We start from the raw sequence: 20,581 nt of genomic DNA on the forward strand, positions 1-20,581 counted from the left end.
CTGAAATGTGTACAGCGTCGCCATTGAATGTTCCAGACGTCCTTGTAGATCTTGTCACTCTTGATCGAGGATGTACTGGGCTAGTCTTTGACTGCTCCAGGTTGACTCAGTTAGTGCCAGGCACAATTTTGGGTGTGATGTTGTATGGCAATCCATAGTTGATATGTGTGTAAGAAGTCGGCCTACTTGGCTTGTAGGCAACACTTCTGCTGCTCTTCAGCCCTTGTTCAGGCCAACCAGAGTGGCACAGCGGCCACAGTACCAGAGATTCAGACCATAAGATACCATGTTGGACTTTCCCGTCTTCAAGTCGACGCTGTTCGTTCGCTGGCATCTTGAACATCTAGCAGCGACTGGTGTCATGGGACTGATAGATGAGCTTCGGCTGTCGGATCCAGAAGAATCGTCGCTCGAGACGTAGAGTACGTTTTGCATTGGGTACGGCCGTGGTCGGCTCTTTGAATGGCCATGTGCTGCAGCAGTCTGCAGCGACATCAAGTTGGCGGACATCTTGGGCGCTGGCGACTCAAGCAGGTGCGAATCGAAGTCGGGAGAGGCCAGAAGAGGGTGCTCCGGATAGCAGTGGACGTCTTCGCTTGAGTTGAGCGAAGGCGAGCAGCAAGGTGTTTCGACAGAGTAGTGATTGTAGTTTGGCCGCACGACGGTAAAGTAGTCAAGACGGCGTTCGGCGTCGTTGTTGGTAGAGAACATAGTCGTTACGACATCTAAGATTGCGTAGGTGCTCTGTCGTCAGACTGTCGAAACACAGAAATGTGTGTAGGGTAGGTGATAGATAGAGGCTCATGAGGCGAGGCCCGGCAGCCGAGACTGCCAGAGATATATGAAGCGACATGGCCGGCAGACCACGCTTGGGCAATTCCCGGGCTCTGCTGTGGCCCGACAGCAGATTGCTACCGAGTGACCAGATCGCAGCCGTTCTGGCCGTCAGCGCACCAAGTGGGAAGAGCTTTGCGTGCGAAACTGTCACGAACTTTCGATGACTGGCGACGGCGCCGATGGGGGACAGCAATGTCACAGCATGATCGTCTCTAGCGTGGGATCAACTGATTGGTCCTTCGACCTGCTCCCCGGCACATCTTGGCTGCTGAGCCACAGGTGGGTTGGTTTGCATGCTTTGACGTCTTGGCCGATCGGTGGCTCAGGAATGCCCTACGTCTTTCGATCTGGGCCGACGGCTCTCCTGATTACCACTCCATCTGCTGCTGATGTGCAAAGACACCATCTTCCGCCATGCTGCCGCACTGTCCGGCCGAGATCGACTGCCGCCAACTACGGCGCAGGTTCACTAGTAGGCTGTTACATGCTCGCAGCTACACAACCAACCTGGACTTATGCACGCCTGGGAAATATTCGTAATAAAGGTCGACGAATATTGCTACGGTAGTACGCCGCGTCCCGGTAGTAAAATTTGTCGCGGTCTTGTCGCCCGGGATAGACGGCAAATTGCGCCCGTGTTTCTTCGCTACGCCGCGCCGGGTAGGCCCGCCGTACGCACGCCGAAAACCGAGAATTTGAGAGAGAGAGAGGCAGTATCTCGAATAACCCGTCCCCTCCGAGAGTCTTCGACCGCCTCCTTCGTACGATATCCCGAGATTTGGTGTCTCGCTCTAGATTCGTAGCGAGAGCGCTCGCTTTGTACGGCCGTCGTTGTCCGAAGAGAGTCCGCCGCCTTCTCTCTTCTTTCGAGCAGTTCCGAGTGTCTTCGTTAATAGATATCCGGGCGTATCCTCTCTTCTCCTCTCTTCTCTTCCCAACTTCTTCGTACCGTACCCTAGGTTACCCGTCGCGTTATAGGTTTCGAATAGGCGTCGCTTTTCGTGTTTACGGCTAAGCCGCGATTCGAGAGGGGGGTTCGAGTTCGAGAGGGAGAGTCTTAGTTTCTCTTCGTCGTAGCGAAGGTACTTACGTCGTCCGCCGCGTGAAGGCGCTCTCCGTAGGACGACTGGTCCGAAGCTGAGTTGCTGACTTGCGTATCCCGGAGAGTCTGGAACGATCTATTTGAGTTCCTGTCAACGGCATTGACTTTCACATGTTTGACAGTTCTTTCAAGGTTGATCACAGTGGACCGCCCGACCAAAATCTCCATCAGGGCCAAACAGCGCCATCTCCAGGCCATCGAAACTATATTAATCTGCTCAAATTGATTGAAGTGTCCAGAACAAGAGACAGCAAGTATCAAGGCCCAGAACGTCTTCGAGCAGACCCCCGGCCCAAGCAGCCTGCTGGTCGTCGTTTCGACAACGTCCCGTGTAGCCACACTGCTGTCATTGTCTGGAACGGCGTGCATCATTCTGCGCAGACAAGGAGACGTGAGCAGAGCAGAAGCTAGGTACAATGAGCCTTATCGCAAGCGCCTGGCTCATCGGCCTGTAGTCTCGACCTCGATCACATACTACCTAGGCCCCAGGAAATGTGGCAATACCGAGCAAGTCCAGCCTCTCCTGCGACATCTCATACTTGGCATCTTCATCTCTTGCCGACTCCATCTCCAGCGGGTTTAGATACCACCTGCGACGATAGCGAGGGAGAGGCCCTGCGAAGTACGATCTGCGACGAGCAGCAGCTTTTTCGCGCTCGTGTGACTGGATCACAAGCTTAGCCATCACTCTTGTATTACCTCCATCGGCCGGAAAGCAGTAACTCGTCTGGGTCCACTGAAGTTGCTCTGCACAGGCCCCTCCGAGCTGCTGACTTTTGCCATCACTTTGTGCCAAGACTCGCGAACTCGTCAAGCACGACCAAACCACTCTTTCTTGAATACATGTAGCTGTCGTCAACACCAAGTCGCATTCCAAAAGCCCCCATCCAGAGCCACCACCATACGCAATGCAGAGTCAAGACATGCTCTTCAAACCGTCGCCAGAGCTCGTCTCGACATGTACGAGCCTGCTCGAAGCGGCTTCACTTTCGATTCTTACGCATCGTTCATTGCAGAGCCTGGACTACTCGACTCTGTCGGCTCACACGCAACAACGCCGTTCCGATCTGGCCTTAAGCAACGGGCTGTCATAGTCAACAGCAGATCCGCCGCGACAGATCGAGCACGAGCTACTTGTTGTGCAGACAGTCATTTGGCCGACTTCAGCAAGCTCGGTGCTTATCGACGAGCAGTAATCGACTTCAAGCAGCAAAAGGAATGGCTGACATTGTCCGTGGGCGCCAGAGATTGTATCATCGGGCCAAATGACACCAGATGTGTAGCAAGCTCAGGCAGGCTAAGGGAGATTGGGTTGGGTATTTGGTCGATGAGGCTTGATCCTGATACTGTTGACACGCCAGAGCATAGCCCGACAGCACGTACTGAAGCTTTCGCGTCAGTACTACTAGCGAGGGTGCTTTCCGCGGACTGAAGTCTCATGTAACGGGCGGTGTTGCGACTGTAAAGCACTCGTTCACTTCAGATTGCTGGTCGTTCGCATATGCAGTGACGGCTTCAGATTATGAAGATTCTCTTCCTTCATGCACTCTTTACATCTTCGTCACAAATGAACACGCCTACACCACGATCACTCAACACACCAATCTCACCACCATCAAACACATCCGACATGCCCACCGCTGACTCCACTGAGTTCAGTGTGAGACCAGCACGCTCCTAATGTCGCTGGTCCTTACTTGCCATATTGCAGACCTCCACGTCTGAGCAACCACAGAGTCACTTCCTCAGCATCCCACCAGAAGTCCGTCTTCACATCTATGAGCACGTCCTCGAAAATTTCTCGATCAACGATCTACCCACTCCAGCATCCAGTCAAGAGCCAGCCCTCCTGAACGTCTGCAGGCTCATGCGGGGAGAAAGCGTCTACATCTTCAATGCACGCTTGACCGATATCCTCGACGAGCGGCGTGCTGCTCAATCCGCCGTGAGGTCATATGCGGAAGAAGTAAAAGCCGCGCTCGACGATGGCAACATCCTCAACATCGTTACCAGACTCGAGATCCGTGACGCATTGAACCTTTTCCAGTCCACCAGCCAATACCTTGACGATACTCGCGATACCGTCGAGTGCTTCCGCAGCAGGCTGAGGAAGGAGGGATCTCGAGTCTGACGCTATGGCGTAGCACATCACAGGCAAGACGGATACTCGATTGCGAGTGAAGGTGATGGGACCTTCGCTTTCATAAGCACATGCGACGCCAAGTCGGATTTCCAAGCACATCTTTCCGCCACAAAAGAGTTTCTCTCTGTACTCAATCCCGTCATCCACCGTCCATATCACGCAGACAAGCCCAAACGCCACCATGACAACTAACCCAAAGACTGTAGGTTTCCACCATATAAAACAACACTGGCCGACACTGACTAATAATGCAGACCAGAACGATCATAACCCAGTGACCACTACGCGTCGATTTCCTCACCATCCCACCCGAACTGCGACTCGAGATCTACAAGCTTGTCTTCGCCGACTTCAACATCGACGATCCTTGGGACAGTATCAAGCCCCCTCTCCTTCGCGTCTGTACTGTCGTGCGAACAGAGTGCGTAGGGTTCTTCGACAAGCGACTGTCAGCGATCTCCAGCGAGAGGGACCTCCTAATGCAGGCTGCACTTGCACATTATGAGACAAGAATTGATGTTTTCGAGCAGAGCCACAGCGACCATGATCTCGCGGAGATGATGCGCGTTTGTGAACACGTCCGCGTGCTTGATCATGACTGGCACGCCACCCGTGGTGTCGTGGTACGCGAGCGCCGCAAGCTGAGGCTGCAGAGATTTCGAGTATGAGCCGGAAGTGTCCTGGGCGGCAGACCCAAATGGTCGCTGGATTATTCGCTAAATAGTAATGGCGATTTCAGCCTCATACTCACGCTAGTGCCCCAAGCCACTATCTGTCTTTCAATCCGCGCGTCTTGACTCTTCACCACACTCGCCGTCATCATCAAGCAGTCATGGCTCCTGACACGCCCATTACCACTCAGCATGAGGTATGAGACATCTCTCACATCATACTCACAACCTGCGTGCTGAAGTGTCCCAAGTCTTCCACCACATCACCAAAACGCAACCACATTACCAGACTGCCACCAGAGATTCGCATCGACATCCACGAGCTCGCCCTGTCCGACTTGAACGTGGTCTGCGGCTACGGCTACTACTAGACAACGGAACCGCGGTCCCTCTTGCAAGTCTGCAAACGCATTCTAGTCGAAAGAATCCCGATCTTCAACAAGCGCGACCCGCCAAAATCATCGATTGGGAGGGTAGATTGACGGCTGCCAATTCACTCATTGGTTCCCACAAAAGAGCGCTCTTGGAGCATCCGACGATTGATAAGGATCAATTGATGGAAGCGGAGGCCCGGGTCGGTGCATACAAAGACCGCCTTGAAGATATCCAATAAAGGGCAGCAAGGGAGCGGCTCTGCTGAGGCGAGAAGGCTTTCGAGTCTGAAAAGTCACTCGAGCGCGGCGCCAGTGCAGAACTTCGAGGCTCGAACGGGGTCGAATCCGAGTCTGGTTGGTGGTAGACAGAGCTAGTTTCCAAGGCCTTTGCTGGCTAGAAGCGCACGTGCCGCATGCTTCACTTGCGTTAGCACATGCCCGTATCAGCTTTAAGTGCAAGCTTCTCTTCCGAAGACTCCATTCTTGTTCATTCTACACACTTCTTATCTCTCCACGACACAGACACTATCTCTTATTCTCACCAACAATACAACCGCACACCACTCATCCATCATGGCCCGCACGAGACAGACCCGCAAGAAGCTGAAGGTGTGTCTTGCGCCCATCGAAAGGCGGTTGCGATGCGGGTACTGACCACCAAGACAGACTGTGACAGAACTTCCACCTAAGAAGTGTCAATTCTTCACCCTACCACCAGAACTCCGACTCGAAGTCTACAAGCTCGTCCTCGCCGATTTCACGATCGACCCCTCCGAACGAAAGCTTAGAGAACTGCCACTTGTGCAAGTCAATGTAGCCATTCGCGAGGAGAGCGTGGGAATTTTCAACAAGCGCCTATCAGCTATACTTGACGAGCGATGGGCGGACTTGACTGATGCACAGCTGGAATCTGAGAGCTGTAAGCAGCGGTACGATCTCGGGCTGGGCTCTCGGCGTGCAGGGCTCCGTCGCTGGACTGCTGCAATGGACCGCTGCAACCACATCATGGATAGCATTGAGCGCGACCAGATCGCGGTCAAGATTGAACGCAAGAAGCTGCGAAAGGAGGGGTTTCGGGTCTGATATATGGTGCATTGGGCTGCGTAGTGAAGGCCGGGATCGGAGGGTCATGGTAATGTTGTCGGCGCTTTACGCGGAGAATAACAGTCCGTGGGCATTGAAAGCGGCGGTGATGGTCGGCCATATCGAGTCCAAGCAGCGAGTGGTCCGGGAAGTTGAGGGCGTGCCAAGCATACTTCTCATGTGATCTGCTCAAAACCCATCACCCTTCTTCCATCCCCTCCCACTCCCCTTCGCCCTCTGCTCAGGATCCCGCCCCCTCTCAATAGCTTTCTGCCTCCTCTTCTCCATCTCATTCTCCAATTTCGCGACCCAATTCTCCAACTCCCGATCCATGCCCACCTCCGGCACCTCCAACTTCGCCTCCTCTTTGATTCTCCCATCCTCTGCGTTCCCATGCAACGTCTCGATCTTATTCGCCTTCACCCTCCACATCCTCAACTCCTCGTTGACCTGATTCTTTTCATACTTCAGCTTGAACCATTCGTCGAACTTCTCGGGAGATTCGAAGCAAATGCCGTACCCATCGCAGTAGCACGCCGACATGCTAGGGCAGTGAATGGCAGTTTTGCTGAAGATGAATTGCCAGATGTATTCGAAGACACGGCCGGAGAGATAGTCGTTCAGGTCTGTGCGCATGACCCAGTCGCGCATATAGATATATCGCATCTTGTTCGTTTCCTGAATCCGCTCGCGAGATACTGCGAACTGGGCGCAGCAGGGTTGGGCAAGAACGGTGGGTATAGGATCGAGCGGGAAAAGTTGAGACCATGAATCGGCCAGTATGACCTCTTCCTGTTTGTCGCGATTCTCCATCGTCGACCCGGGATGTAGCCAAGCAGGACACCCAGGATCCCAGTGGCAGCGGAGGTTCATGTAACCCTCTCTTGTTACCCTCTCAGGGCTCAAAGCCCTCACCATTGCCGCAGCATCAGTGTTAAGTAGCTCGTTGTTATGCCAAGCGTAGCGATGTGCATGCATGAAGATGCTCACATCCGGTAAGTGCTCGTAATAATCGATGATGTAGGAAAGGTACACCGAGACCTACCGACGCAACAGAGTCAGCTGTACTCCACCAGCACGTGGCCATCAACGACAGCCTACCTCATGCCCTTTATTCTTCGGCGGCCTTAACGCCGCAGTCGGATCATCCACAACATAGATATAACTCCTCAACAGCTCTTCATCCATCAAATCCACCAGCTCCTCTTCAACCCACCCCGTATCCTCCCTCTTCAACCTGGGTAGCACGAGACCCTTGGTGTAATTACTCCCTGGCGGCTTCATTTTGCCTTGCGGATATGGACTCGTCTCCTCGACTTTCGGCTCCTGGAAGACATGCCAATCTCTTCCACTGCCTCCAGCTCCATCGTGTTTGTCTTGGTCGACATGTTTCACATCCGGCAAGACATTCTCCCCACTCTTAATCTCTTCCTCCGTCGGCCCTACGTCCTCTCCCAAACCAACAAGCTGCCATGGTAGTCCCACATCTCGTCCCTGAACTACGGTAAAGAATAGAATCGTAGCAACTCCAGCAGCGAGGAAGAAAGGCAAGAACCGACGGAAGACCATTCTACGGCGGCGGAAGAGAGCCGTGGTGGCTGCGACTCGGATTCAAGGAGGAAAGTTGATGATGTATGTTCGCAACAGACGACAGATGTAAGATGTGCATTAGACACGCCATTGGACAGCTCGCTTGCTGTAGATCCGAAGCCGTCTCACGGAGCACCGGGAGCAGGAGGAAGGGTGGAGTCGGTAGATGGTCACTTTTGTGCAATCGCGTGCAAAGGAGAGGTGACGATCCTGGTTGAGCTTACGCAGCAGGCACGCTAGCAAACCAAGCTTTGAAGCATAATCACGCAGTCACGGGGATGCAATCATAGCACGAGGGAGGAATTGAAGGCAGTGGACGGTGCAGAATACATGTTGAGATTAAGCCACTACGGACGAGAACCTCCTTCTTCTCCTCCTCCTTTTGCTTCTTCCTCTCGTCCCGCACCTTCTGCGCCGCCGCCGTCGCACAAGAGAAAAGGAAAGCTGCGTTCGATGGCAGCGAGCATTGACTTACCTGGTACTTTGGTGTGCAATCATCATCATGATTTCATGCAACGACATAGTCGCTAAGCAGTTCAAGACTGGATTGTGCCTAGTTCAGTTGTGTTGAGCGTGGGAACCGTGCGCTGCCTAGGTCTTACCATGAGTCGAGGGGTCGTATACCTGTGATGGAGCGATGGCGACCCTGAGGTAGATCTGCGGCCCAGTCAGCAAGCGTCTGTGTGAGGGGGAATGTGGAGGTGGGCTGGAACATTCAAGCCAGTTGCCACTGTAAGTGCCAAGGTGTTACTGTCGGAGAACTGATAACAGAGGTCGTCTAGTTTGGTCAAGGCTGGAAGTGTTATTGCAAGCTGAAAGTACGAATGGTGGTGATGGACGCATGATCAGTTGGTGCTTCAGTCTTCTTGCTGTCATGGTGAAAGGACAGACCAATGCCAGAGTGCGGCTGCGAACTCGTACGGTATCATGTCGAGGTTAAGGCTGATCACAGTGAGGGTTGGTTGAGTCAGGACGGTTCGGTGTAGGACGGTGATAGAATGACGCCGCTGCGAGTCTGCCGATTCAGCTGTTGGAAGTGTGCTCGCCGAGAGAAGTTGTCGCACAGCATTGGAGTCGGTTAAGGCGAGCCGAAAGTATGGAAGGAAAGTTGTCTCATCGATTATTCTGATTGCCGAGAATGGTGACAGCGAGTGGTGCCCAGGAACCACTGAAAGCTTGACTGTTTCACTGCTTGCCGCAATGATGTATCGTCGACCTCTGACGCCGCTAATAACACATGCTGAAGTCGCACCGGACGAAAGGAACGAGGTGTAGTAGTAGTACAGTCTGCCGAACTCCTGCCAGAACTCCTTGGGTGTTGACCGCTCTCTTGAAATTTCGTGCCGAAATCGGTGCCTGCGTTACGGCGCTCTGCTCGTTAGTAGCGCCGGGAAGCACCATTACCTTGTCATGTCGTTTAATCGTAACGGCGGCGCTCTTCTCCGCCATAGCTTCGTGATGGGGCATCGCGTGGTGCAGCCGAGTCGCCGCCGCCACTGTAGCTGCCGCCTTCTCCTGGTGGACCACGTGGTGCGCGATCGTAGCCTCCGCCGTAGCCTCCACCACGTCGGTCTCCGCCATAGCGATCATCACGAGACTGGTAACGGTCGACTGGTGGGCGTCCGTAGTCATCACGACGGCCACCTCCGTAGCCGCGGTCGTCGTAGCGGTCACGGTAGCCTCCGCCACGGTAGTCATCGCGTCGAGGTCCACGACGGTCCTGTATGTGAGGTCAGCATGCAGCAACTATAGTCGATAATGATCGCACGTACGTCGAAGCGGTCACCGCCACGGAATCCTCCACGGCGAGGAGGTTCGTCTATTTCCATAGTTAGCATAGCCGATACACTACCAGAAGTAGCTGAGGAGAGCGGACAACATGGGTCGAAAGAACGGGTAGGCAAACCTCGCTTCGGTGGGCCGAAGTATTTTCCTGGTGTTGGTGTGCGTGGGCGAGCACGGCGAGCCTTCTCGATGGACAAAGTGCGGCCCTCGTAGACTTCGCCTTGAAGAGCCTCCTTCGCAGCGTCGGCCTCCTCCGAAGTGACCATTTTCACGAATCCGAAGCCACGGCTCTCACGGGTGTGGGGATCGCGCATGATGTTGCACTTCTCGACCTGTCCATACTTCTCAAAGAGGCGGGAGACCTCTTCCTCGCTGAGTCGTGGATGAATGCCGGTGACGAAGAGGTTGGATCCAGTGTTCACGGAGTGCTCGCCATCATCTCCATTCTTCTGTGGCGGACGCTCATCACTGTGGCTTGTCAGTGACGTGTTGTACCCCAACTATGCCTGGCGCGCTTACCGGTCAGCACGTCCGTTGGAAGGCTCATCGCGGACGCGGACGTCGCCATCGCGGTCGCGGTCTGGGGAGCGGGAGCGGTCTCGGGCTGGGTAGTCGCGGTCGTCTGTGATGGCTTATGTCAGTATTGGTTGTACACGTGAGTGTCATGTCCAGATCCCAGAGGCAGCAGCAGGCAAGCAAGGCGTATGTCATCCCTGGCATGTGGCAGCATGTTGGCGGCAGGCTGTTTGCGGGCAGGCTGTTTGCGGGCAGGCTGACAAAGACGATGAGTGGTGGAGCTGATGGAAGGACGTACCCTCGTAGGTGCGCTGGTCGCCGCCGTCGTATGTGTCCAGGTCGGCCATTCCGTTGGTGGTGTGGGTGGTGGTTGCGTTTGTCGTGTGCGAGGCTAGAGGAGTGATCGGCGTGGATATGAGCTGTTTGCGCGGGTGTCAGAAGCTCGTACGTGTTGTTTCGACGATGCGGTGGTGCAATGAATGTCGTAGGTGGTGCGCCGCAACTAACCAGAGATGCGATCCAAGTGCCGGGGTGGAGGTGGAAGGAGTGTCGATGAATGGGTGGCGGTGGTGTGGTGAAGAGGTGTGCGTCGGGTGTTTCGCGAGAGGCTGTTGCGTTTTCGAAAGAAAGCTGGAAGGCGCGACGGACCCCTTGCATCCGCCTATGCTGGTTGCGGCTTAGCGTGCACGGACTGCATCGCGAAATGTGATCAGTCGGGCATCAACTTCACGTTCACCTCTGAATAGCACAGTCCTGATGCACGACTCAGAGTCAAGGATGTCCAGCAATTGCAGTCACTTTCGTCGCTATTCTCACAATAGAAGGCTGTGCTGGGGATCCATTAAGATTCTGGAACTTTTAGAAAACCCGCCTCGTCTTCAGCTCTATGGATGGGGATCTGCTGACGGGGACGGACGCACCAATGCCCTTTCAGCCTTGCACTTTCCACTATAACAAAAGACAACAACGCACTCAGCCGCGCTCAGAGGCATGGACACTCTCAACCATCACTGTCCTCGCTCACGCTCGTACTCTCTAGCCCCTCCTCCATCTCAATCTCACTCTGCTCCTCATCCACCGCCGCCAGACCCTGCACAGCCATATCAAGGTCAACAGGCTGGTTACGTAGGCGACCTACGAACATGACCAAGCAGATTATGATTTTACTGAGATTGCTAAACACTGCACAAAGGCTCGTGTCTCCCTTGTCATGACCGACCGACAAGCCGACTCCTGCGTACGCCGACACAACCTCGAAGAGAATAGTGTCTAGAGTAAAGTCTGTGTCTCCCGGGGGCATCTTACCGCCGAGGTATTCGGTGAAGGTAATGAGCAGGGCTGCGATGAAGATGGGCCAAGCATCGAACGAGATGCGCTTTGCTAGTTGTAGCCATCCGAAAGCGTTGATATCGATATGGAGCTTTTTGGCGATGTTGTGGAGGCGTCCAGACTTGACATCCTCGACCCTCTCTCCATCCCAAATTCCAAGGTCGCGCTCTTCAAGCACATTGGTGTGAGGAGATTGACTGGATAAGGTCCAACCGCCATTATCATTATGTAGAAGAACTGCGCTAGTGGACTCATATAGCTGATCGGAACGACTGTGAAGCCTGCACTTCGAATGCAGAAAGCCTGGAAGAGTCCCACACCAGCTTTAATTGCTAGACTAATACGTGGCTTATTGAACCAAACGTCGTCCGGGTTGTTGATGTTGAAAAGCTCGAATCCTGCCTAATCGCCGAGGGTCAGAAGGATGACAGTACGAAGCAGCCAGATTGTCGCTTTCTTTGGGAACATTAGTGTGTAGCAGCGTCGAGAGTATGACAGTCCGTACTCCAGCGCATCGATCCAGTTCTGACAGTCTTCTTGTATCTGATTATCCTTTTGTCCATCGTTTTGCCCATGACCATTGCTGAAAGGATGTGAGGATCTTATAGGCGCACCATGTGTACCCATACATGATGACGGGGTGAAGGGTGTTGCCAGCAAGGATGAGCAAGGCCATTGTTCCCAGCACAGCCCATTCTTGCTGGAATGGTACCATATTCTGGTCGACAAGAGTGAGGCCAGTGTTGGTGAAGGAAGATGCCACTAAGAAGAAGCCAACCCAATGAAGATTCAATCCCTTATCCAGACCGTCTCTCCGGGGCATTCTGCCGATTATGGGCACCATAATGAGTGCTCCGACGGTGTAGCAAAAGACGAGATGGAATATGATAGCAACGCGGAGGAATTCCGCGAACAAGCATTCCAGAAACTGGGTATGATCTTTTCCTTTCGAAGTAAGATCATGGAAGCCACCATGCAGGTCAACGTAACCTGCTGCGCGAAAATCATCTTGAATGACCGAGGCGGCGGGCTGTTGCGTTGCCGTGGATAGGTGGGAGATCGCAGAGGGGCGCCTACCGCGGAAGAGCTGACTGGCGCGGCTCTCTGCTCTGGTGACATGACAATCACTCTCGAACTGCAGGCCTGAAGAGCCAAGGCGTGGGCGGAAAGATGGGGTGGGGCTGAGAGCACTCTCGGCACGAAGCGCTGCTGCCGCCTGAGTGTCGTCGATGGTGATCGTCGCGGCATGCCTTCCTAGTGGCTCAGATGGTGTAGACGCTCTCGAAGCGACACTCTCCGATGACGATTGCTGGAGCGCCATCTTTCGCGAGCGAACATATTCCTTGGCACCCGGCTGAAGCTTGCGTATCTTGGCTTGAATCGGGGCAAGTGAGATGAAGATCGGATGGCCGAGGACTATGGTACAGTACATCACAGTCTGCTGGGAAGCATTTAGCGTGGACAGGTTGACAGTGTTGAAACCAGCCCCCAAGGCTGCGCTACAAGCCATGAAGACAGCATCGATGCCCGAGATCGTATTCTCCGAGATGCCTAGTACGTAGAGTAGGCTTGAGCTGACGGTTATCAGCACCACGAAGTACAAGGATAGCTTGGACTTGTAGTGGAGGTATTTATTCGGAGGTTTCAGGCGCCTCAGGGCCAGACTCAGCGCGCGCAGCACTACGCCCCAAGTCTTCCGCAGCTGGGGTAACATAATCGCCGCTGTACGCCTACAAGGCTTGTAGACTCGTCGGGTTGACTCGTTGCTGGACACGGGGTGCGAAGTGCAATGTGTAGCTGGTGTGTAGCTAGGCGGTGCCAATGGTGACAGAGTGCAGTGTATATCTATTGTCGCAGTAGTGGTAGTGTGGTAGTGGCAGCCAATGCTGTAATGGATGACTTTTTATGAACCATCCATGCGTGTTTGCTCACAGTGCAGGTGATAGTATGCCGGCGGGTAGAGAAGGCGAGCGAAGAAAGGCATGCTTATTAGCATATGAGACTCGATGTCGATCATTGCTTGCTGCAGTCAGGAGAAGTTGTCAAATGCCTGCATAGTGGGTACCATATGGGACTCAACGGGTAGGGAATGAATTCAGCTGTATATTAGCGCCTTCCGAAACGAGTACTCTCGAGCATATGTGGTGGTTGTAGAAATTGCTGACCGGATAGAGGGAGCAAGGCCCGTTGTGGGTGCACAGGTGGCTGCCAGTTTGATTGATGGAAATCAATGACTGAATCAGTCAAGATATACTCTCCGCTTCCCAATCATAGCTCTGTATTGCAGCAAGCCTGTTCGTATGAGATCTCAAAAGGTACTCCTCTGCGCGTACCTCAGTGGCCTAATTCAGCTGCAGTGGTAGTGAGCGATGGGCCTGAGCCACCTCCCTCATGCACAGATTCATCGTCGACAGGCCGGGACGAACCCTGCCGTGTCCCTGTCGCGAGGCGCTCAGCCTCTTTCAATCTATGGTAACGGATCCATACGCAACCTGCGCTAATTCCAGGAAATCTGGTGGCTATTGCTTTGAATGATAGCCCATCTCGGCGTAAGCGATGAAGCGTCTCAAGCTCGTCGGGCCGCCATTTCTTGTTATCTTTCGGGATCTTCCTTCCAGTCACCGTTCCTAAGTTATCTAACTTTTGCTTGACGGATGGTTGACTTCGACCGAGGTGTGTTGCGATGTTGTTGATCTTCATACCTGATCTATGCAAGTCCAGAAGCTCTTCAGTCTGTGGTTGAGTCCAGCCTCTTTGCTTTTGCTTGATCTCTTGTGACCGTGTTGGTCGTCTATGTGCACCGTTCACAGAGGCACAGGTTCTGTCGAGCTGGCGGGCAATCTCCGCAAACGTGGTCCCCTTGGCTCGTAGTTCGAGTATAAGAGCTTGCTCTTGAGACGTGAACAGCCTCTGACGCGGGGGAGAAATCTTCGCGCGTACACGCAGAGGGCCAAGGAGACGCTGCTGAACAGCATCAATACTCAACCGGATGATAGTGGCCGCAGTCCTCGAGACGCTCTGACCTTCTGGGTGAAGACGGACAATGAGGTCATCTTCAGCTGGTGTGAAGCGGTACAATGTCCACTTCGGTAAGCCGGTCGCTCGTGAGGCGGATTTGGATGACAGTATGAAGTTGGAACTTGATGGCTTTGAAAGCATCCGATACTCAAAATCCATATCCCCAGCACGCGCGAGGGAAGGACGCGTCAATTTCGTGACAGAGCATCCTTGGCGATGCTATCACTCTCCCGCGCCCGCCCATCGCCACGACGGGACGCAGACTGTTCACCATGACTCCAACACCATGCATGTAGACCACACCCAAACGTAGGTTACAATGTCCTCCTCCTCCATCGACCCCACTCTTCCACCCCTCAAACCCTCCTTCCAAGCATCCGACCACAAAGATGAAAGCCTCAGCATACAGGCTCTCATCGAGCATCTAGACCTCCAGAAACATCCAGGAGGCGGCTACTTCGTCGAAACAGACTGCGATTCCCGCACTCTCACCGTTCCACCCTGGAAGGATCCCTCCAACACTACACCCACCCACAACGCCAGCACAACAATCCACTACCTCCTCACCCGCCACACGCCCCTCGGCCACTTCCACCGCCACCGCGCTCGAACAATCCACACCCTCCACCGCGGTCGAGGTCGATACGTAATCATGCACGCGGACGAAGTAGCCTCTCCTGCTTGTCCTTCTGGCGACTCGTCGTCAACATCTAAGGACATTCCTGAGAGCGAGAGGTGGGTCGGCAAGGCGAGGATCGAAACATTTGTCGTGGGTCAGGATGTATTGAAGGGAGAGAGGGTACAGTGGATTGTGGAGGGTGGGAAGTATAAGACTTCGTATTTGTTGCCGGATAGTGACGAGAGCAGGGAGAGCGAGGGTCTGTTGATTAGTGAGACTGTTGTGCCGGGGTTTGAATTTGGGGATCATGACTTCTTGAGGGAGGAACGATTAAAGGCGCTTGTGGAGGAGAGGCAGGCGGAGGAGATGGGGTGGATGTTGAGGAGGGACTGAGATCGAAGAACGATGTTGCTGGAGGAAAGAGTCATAACGAGGGATCACTCCCGAATAGAGCCAATCGACGATAGATGTTCGATTGTCTTGCTGATTGGATAGAGGTATAGAGATGAAATGAATGATGCCCTAAATAGAGCCAGTCAATGATGTTCGGTGGTCCTGCTTTCGTGTCTGTATCTGCGGGCTTCCTTTCTATCTACAGACTGCACAATATGTGGCGCCTGTTGGGTTGGGTATCGTCGTACTTGTCTCCCTCATCCTTCGTCCTTCGTACATCAAAGCGAGCATAATCTATGCCGCATGTCATTATCCATATCCATATCCATGTCCCACGTCCAGCCATAACCTTTTGTAAACGCCATCGCTATGATCCAAATGCTCCGCTATATGCAAGAAATTGTTCCTCAGCTGCTCTGCCAGTGCAGTCCATGCTTCGTGCTGCTGCTGGGAATGTAGCGAGCTACATTTATGCATGCGCTCGCCGCCAAGTCCATCGCCCGGCGTTGATCTTAGTCTGCCATGTGCATTGTGAGGCAGGACTTTCTGTCGTTGTGAGTCCCAACGTCGTAGTCGAATCGTTCAAACGTCGTCGCCGCTGGTAATTGAAGAACCACCTCCTCCTCGGCCGGTCAGACTTGTTTGTGCCCAGTATATGCCAAAGCCTATTAAAGCTAGCACGATGAAGAGGACGATGATGATTGTAAAGACGACGAGGTTGCCCTTCATGATGGGCGGGTACGGGAGGTGTTGTAGTCGATCTTCTTTGATTGGCTTGGTCGCAGTCGGCGGCGTCGTGGTCTTCGGTCTTGGTCTGTTTAGACGATCTGCGTCGTTGTTGAGGTAACGAAGCTGTGCGTTGTCGATCGATGCGACCTCCGAGCTTCAAAGCTTGTTGTGGCTGTTGTGAGATAGCAGTGATGATGTTCCAAGCGCTTTGGTCCGATATGTGCAGTACGGACAAGAGCTTTGTAAGAGGTGGATTGTGAAAGTGAAGCCACCGAAGTGCTAGACATTTTGTTCTCGTGGATCAACTTGCCTGCCACATTCGCAGCGCGCGAGGCTGGAAGGTGGCTGGCGGCGCGTCACGACGACTCGCTGTCCTCATGTGCCGGAGATTGCATCTCACCGACTCAAAAGGTGAGGGAGGACTGTAGACATACATGTATGCGTAAGACGTGCCCTTCGGTGTATAAATGTGTGTAGATGTTGTGTCTTGATCAGACGTGAAAGATGTGGTTCCTGCAGGACATGCGAAGATTGCGTTGCGGGAGAGCAACCAGTGGGACGCTCTCGCTTACGAGCGACGCTAGTATACGATCCCTGTCGGCTCTTTCCTGTCGGCTGTAGCCTGTCGCAGCCCTTCTGGACCCTGGTCAGCGTTCGTCCTGTGTCTTTCTCAGCATAATACGAACATCACGACTGCGAATCTGACATCGGTCGCCATCACGCGCTATCACGAAGTGTATTGCATAGCACCGCAAGTCCTCATCCGCCATGAGCTCCAGCACTCAGGCAGCCGCCCCTCAAGCTCGAAGCAGGTGAGTCCGTGTCATGATCATGCACACGGTGTTTGAAGGCCCTCCAATATTGTATATTACTCCTCCAGAGGTCGTCCCCAAATATGCCCATCTCGTCAGTCATACCACGGTCCTGAGGTAGAGCGCCGCTCGTGCTTCAATTCTGATCCGCATCAAACAGACGATTCTCTGATGCCGACCAGGCTGCCATCGCAGTCGGGCGCTTGTTCGTGTCGGACAAGCATGCCATGGCCGAGCAGACCCAGGAAGGACCAGATCCGACAGCATCAACTCCTCTGCCTCCGCCGCACGCGTGCTTGGCAGCGGAGTGTGCCATCACAAAAGTCTTGGAGACCACAGAACTGTTAGAGCTCATTCTCAGCTGCCTGGGTACAGCCGATGTCCATGGTGTTCGTCTGATCAACAGGAAATGGGATGAGATCACAAGAACATCGCCTCTACTCAGACTGCATAACTTTGTCAATCCACAATGGAAACGTCACCCCCAGGACTAACAGCTGCTTGACCTCAACCTACCAGGCCTCTCGATCACATCCGGCGATCCGGTAGATATGGGCCGCTGGATACAAGTCACCATGACAAGAGCAGCAGCATCTCAGATATGCCTGAATGCAGGCAGTCGCAGCCGTGCACTGTCTGTCCACGAAGGACTGCGAGGCCTGCGGATGGCTCGTGAAACAGCAAGTCATGACGGTGCAATCGGCCAACAGCCACCCAACGTCATCGCTTCACAACTTCGACATGAGGATCTCTTCGTGATTCAGCCACCAATAGTCGGCTTCCAGGCTTTTACTCTCCCCACACAGCCATCAGATGCTGGTCCTTCAAATGATCCCTCGCAGCGTACGAAGCCGCGTGCGATTGCGAAGATACACTGCGACACCGGCATCACGCTCGGCTTTCTGGCGGATGCTGTCCAGAGATTTTTGGGCGGCGCAGGCGAGGGAAACGATGACACGAAGCAGATTCTGTTCAAGGCGATCGTCTCTTTCGCCACCCCGGATCCAAAGCCGAAGAAGCGCAATGGTCGGTGTAGCGTCGTTCGTCTATAAACGTGACATGTGCGATAGACCTGTGGTTACACAGCACATCAAAAGGCAACAGATACCAACGACTTTATGTACGAGACAGCAATAGCCGCGAATGACGCCGAGGCGGAAAGTCAGCACAGAGCCAAGACAGGGATGCATTGACTTCGGCAAAACACGTCGCTCGTGGAAGTGGATACTTGCTCATGCCAAGCGAATCTACGACGAACGACGGGCGTGATGCAACTACTCTTTCCAATTTATCTGAGTCTCGATCCCTTCTTCGTAGCAGGAAGGTCATTTGTGGCAATTAGCGGACTGCATTTGGCCGTAGTCAACAGCATTCAAACTCTCAATTCTGCTCACGAGCTCTTGGCATGGCGTTGCAACGATTCCCATAACCTTTGGATGATGCTGTTGTAACGAAGAAACGATTTCGACGACTTCGACCATAGTGCGATCGCCAGAAGCAGGACATCAGGCCGTGTAGGGCCTCACTGCCAAAGATGGACTCCATCGTTGCTCGACACATCCAGGACCATGGCGAAGCCAACACAACAGCCGTCAAATATTGGGGTTATGCAGAACGCATACTACCTTGCAGGAAAGACGCCGGGACCTGCGAGTATCTGGAAGCAGTATACACCATGCACGACACATCGATGCTGTACTCGTTCATCCTATGGGGTGTCATCCTGGGCATTCTGGCACTCTGGACTGCACTACGGATTAGAAGCATCGGCGTAGCATCGCAAGGACGAGGCGGGCTCGTAGACGACATGTGCAGTCAAGTCGGCAGTTGGCAGAAATTCTTATTGCCTGATGCGCCGATGCGATGGTTGTTTGGGCGTGTCTCGCGACTGCAGATTGTAGTACTGGCGGTCATTCTTGCTTACCTGCTCATCTTCTCTTTAATCGGCATCGTCTACAAGACATGGGTGACGCCGATTAAAGACTCATCACTGAGCAACACTCGGACTGGACTTGGAGGCTGGGCGGACCGTGTTGGTGTTTTGGCATACGCTTTGACACCTCTCGCTGTTCTGCTTTGTATGCGCGAAAGTATTCTATCAATACTTACCGGCATTCCGTACCAGTACTTCAACTTTCTCCATCGGTGGCTGGGCCGTGTCATCTTCATCCAGTCGGCACTGCACACCATCGGCTGGACCATTGTGGAAGCGAAGCTATACCAACCACAACCAAGCGTTTACGTGACCTTCATCCAACAGCAATACATGGTCTTTGGCTGCGTAGCCATGCTCTTTATCAGCTTTCTGACAGTCTTCAGCTTCAAGCCAGTGATCCGCTGGACTGGCTACGAGTTCTTCAAGGTCACGCACTGGATCGTCGCAGTACTTTACATCGGGGCCTGCTGGGGCCACTGGGACAAGCTCTACTGCTGGATGGTACCGAGCTTAGCACTCATCGTCATCGACCAATGCGTACGATACGGCAGAATGGCGTATTTGCACTCCACCGGCGGCAAAGGAAGGTCCTCCGGCTTCAAGTGTGACCAAGCCCGCATGCAAGTCCTCACCGACGATAACGGCACTGTCATACGCCTCGACTTCGAGCACGAGCATGCGACATCGTGGAAAGCAGGACAGCACTTTTACCTTACCTTTCCAAGTCTAAGCATCTGGCAAGCACATCCTTACACGGTCTCCAGCGTCCCAGATCCCAATGCCTCGACTCAGACACACACATACCTCATCCGCGTCCGCAACGGACAGTCTAAACAAATGGTTGCTCTCGGCGACTGTGCCATTCCCGTCATCATCGCTGGTCCATACGGCCACGGCTTTCCCAGCTACGAGAGTCGACATGTCTTGGCGGTGGCAGGTGGTACGGGGGTGACCTTCACGTACCCTATCATCATGGAGTTCATCAGACAGAGTATGAGTCGCCGAGCAGTGCAGGACTTTGTCTGGGTTGTGAGAAAGTCGGAAGATTTGCTGTGGCTTGGCACGGAGCTTCGAGAGATGAAGGGGCTATTGAAGGACATGCTCGGTCTAACTATCACGATCTTTGTTAGTCGGGAGAGTCGGGTGGGGAAGGGAGGGGAGGAGAGTGAGAGTTCATTGCGCCATGAGAGCGATCAAGAGCGAAGCGTCATCTCCGAGAAAGGAAAGGAGACCGCTGCAGTCGACACGACTGCAGTGGAGGTGTCATTGAGTGACCTCTTGGCTCCAGCTGGCTCGCGCTTCAAAGTCCACTTCTTGCAAGACCATCATCCGTCTGTGGCGGAGGTTGTAACGGACTTCAGAGAGCGGAGTGCGAATATTGGTGGGCCGGTCGAGATCGTGGGTAGTGGACCGGAAGCGATGGGGACCGATATCAGGTTTGCTGTCTCGAAGATTGATGAGGGAGATGGGGTCAGCCTTTATTGGGATTCGAGGGAGTAGATATGTGTATAGACAATACAGGATGCTTTGTGCACAGGGCCACGACCATGGATAGGTTCAACAGAGTGACTTGAGTAAATAGTTCACTAGCGCAAAGTGCAGCATGTGCATGTCTGACTTTATACATCAGGATTCTCGCGACTT

The 20,581-nt window shown here is 53.7% G+C and overlaps 11 protein-coding genes across 11 annotated transcripts; 7 read left to right on the top strand and 4 right to left on the bottom strand.

Moving 5' to 3' along the window:
- Positions 1-216: 216 nt before the first annotated feature.
- CLAFUR5_01348 (uncharacterized protein) lies at positions 217-711 on the bottom strand (the record flags this gene model as incomplete). Its single annotated transcript, XM_047900496.1, has 1 exon — positions 217-711. One exon carries the CDS (start codon positions 709-711, stop codon positions 217-219), a length of 495 nt encoding a protein of 164 aa, XP_047757255.1.
- A 2,858-nt stretch (positions 712-3,569) lies between these two features.
- CLAFUR5_01349 (uncharacterized protein) lies at positions 3,570-4,070 on the top strand (the record flags this gene model as incomplete). Its single annotated transcript, XM_047900497.1, has 2 exons — positions 3,570-3,599; positions 3,651-4,070. 2 exons carry the CDS (start codon positions 3,570-3,572, stop codon positions 4,068-4,070), a joined length of 450 nt encoding a protein of 149 aa, XP_047757256.1.
- Positions 4,071-4,914: 844 nt separating this feature from the next.
- On the top strand, positions 4,915-5,124 carry CLAFUR5_20127 (uncharacterized protein; the record flags this gene model as incomplete). Its single annotated transcript, XM_059462964.1, has 2 exons — positions 4,915-4,950; positions 5,005-5,124. The coding sequence occupies 2 exons, from the start codon at positions 4,915-4,917 to the stop codon at positions 5,122-5,124; spliced, it is 156 nt and encodes a 51-aa protein (XP_059318863.1).
- A 576-nt stretch (positions 5,125-5,700) lies between these two features.
- On the top strand, positions 5,701-6,210 carry CLAFUR5_01350 (uncharacterized protein; the record flags this gene model as incomplete). The annotated part of the gene is made up of 2 exons (XM_047900498.1): positions 5,701-5,736; positions 5,794-6,210. The coding sequence occupies 2 exons, from the start codon at positions 5,701-5,703 to the stop codon at positions 6,208-6,210; spliced, it is 453 nt and encodes a 150-aa protein (XP_047756015.1).
- Positions 6,211-6,399: 189 nt separating this feature from the next.
- On the bottom strand, positions 6,400-7,779 carry CLAFUR5_01351 (uncharacterized protein; the record flags this gene model as incomplete). The annotated part of the gene is made up of 2 exons (XM_047900499.1): positions 6,400-7,251; positions 7,312-7,779. 2 exons carry the CDS (start codon positions 7,777-7,779, stop codon positions 6,400-6,402), a joined length of 1,320 nt encoding a protein of 439 aa, XP_047756014.1.
- Positions 7,780-9,217: 1,438 nt separating this feature from the next.
- On the bottom strand, positions 9,218-10,758 carry CLAFUR5_01352 (uncharacterized protein; the record flags this gene model as incomplete). The annotated part of the gene is made up of 6 exons (XM_047900500.1): positions 9,218-9,520; positions 9,573-9,619; positions 9,707-10,053; positions 10,105-10,207; positions 10,400-10,520; positions 10,609-10,758. 6 exons carry the CDS (start codon positions 10,756-10,758, stop codon positions 9,218-9,220), a joined length of 1,071 nt encoding a protein of 356 aa, XP_047756017.1.
- A 343-nt stretch (positions 10,759-11,101) lies between these two features.
- Positions 11,102-13,144, bottom strand: CLAFUR5_01353 (Potassium transport protein 1; the record flags this gene model as incomplete). The annotated part of the gene is made up of 5 exons (XM_047900501.1): positions 11,102-11,627; positions 11,669-11,832; positions 11,865-11,886; positions 11,936-12,013; positions 12,060-13,144. The coding sequence occupies 5 exons, from the start codon at positions 13,142-13,144 to the stop codon at positions 11,102-11,104; spliced, it is 1,875 nt and encodes a 624-aa protein (XP_047755926.1).
- Positions 13,145-14,767: 1,623 nt separating this feature from the next.
- Positions 14,768-15,460, top strand: CLAFUR5_01354 (uncharacterized protein; the record flags this gene model as incomplete). Its single annotated transcript, XM_047900502.1, has 1 exon — positions 14,768-15,460. The coding sequence occupies one exon, from the start codon at positions 14,768-14,770 to the stop codon at positions 15,458-15,460; it is 693 nt and encodes a 230-aa protein (XP_047755921.1).
- A 1,497-nt stretch (positions 15,461-16,957) lies between these two features.
- CLAFUR5_01355 (uncharacterized protein) lies at positions 16,958-17,495 on the top strand (the record flags this gene model as incomplete). Its single annotated transcript, XM_047900503.1, has 2 exons — positions 16,958-17,001; positions 17,162-17,495. 2 exons carry the CDS (start codon positions 16,958-16,960, stop codon positions 17,493-17,495), a joined length of 378 nt encoding a protein of 125 aa, XP_047755920.1.
- Positions 17,496-17,576: 81 nt separating this feature from the next.
- On the top strand, positions 17,577-18,053 carry CLAFUR5_20128 (uncharacterized protein; the record flags this gene model as incomplete). The annotated part of the gene is made up of 1 exon (XM_059462965.1): positions 17,577-18,053. One exon carries the CDS (start codon positions 17,577-17,579, stop codon positions 18,051-18,053), a length of 477 nt encoding a protein of 158 aa, XP_059318864.1.
- Positions 18,054-18,535: 482 nt separating this feature from the next.
- On the top strand, positions 18,536-20,437 carry CLAFUR5_01356 (Ferric/cupric reductase transmembrane component 2; the record flags this gene model as incomplete). Its single annotated transcript, XM_047900504.1, has 1 exon — positions 18,536-20,437. One exon carries the CDS (start codon positions 18,536-18,538, stop codon positions 20,435-20,437), a length of 1,902 nt encoding a protein of 633 aa, XP_047755923.1.
- Positions 20,438-20,581: the final 144 nt, after the last annotated feature.

The sequence above is a fragment of the Fulvia fulva genome, chromosome 1 (assembly GCF_020509005.1).
Source record: "Fulvia fulva chromosome 1, complete sequence".
Lineage (NCBI taxonomy): Eukaryota > Fungi > Ascomycota > Dothideomycetes > Mycosphaerellales > Mycosphaerellaceae > Fulvia > Fulvia fulva.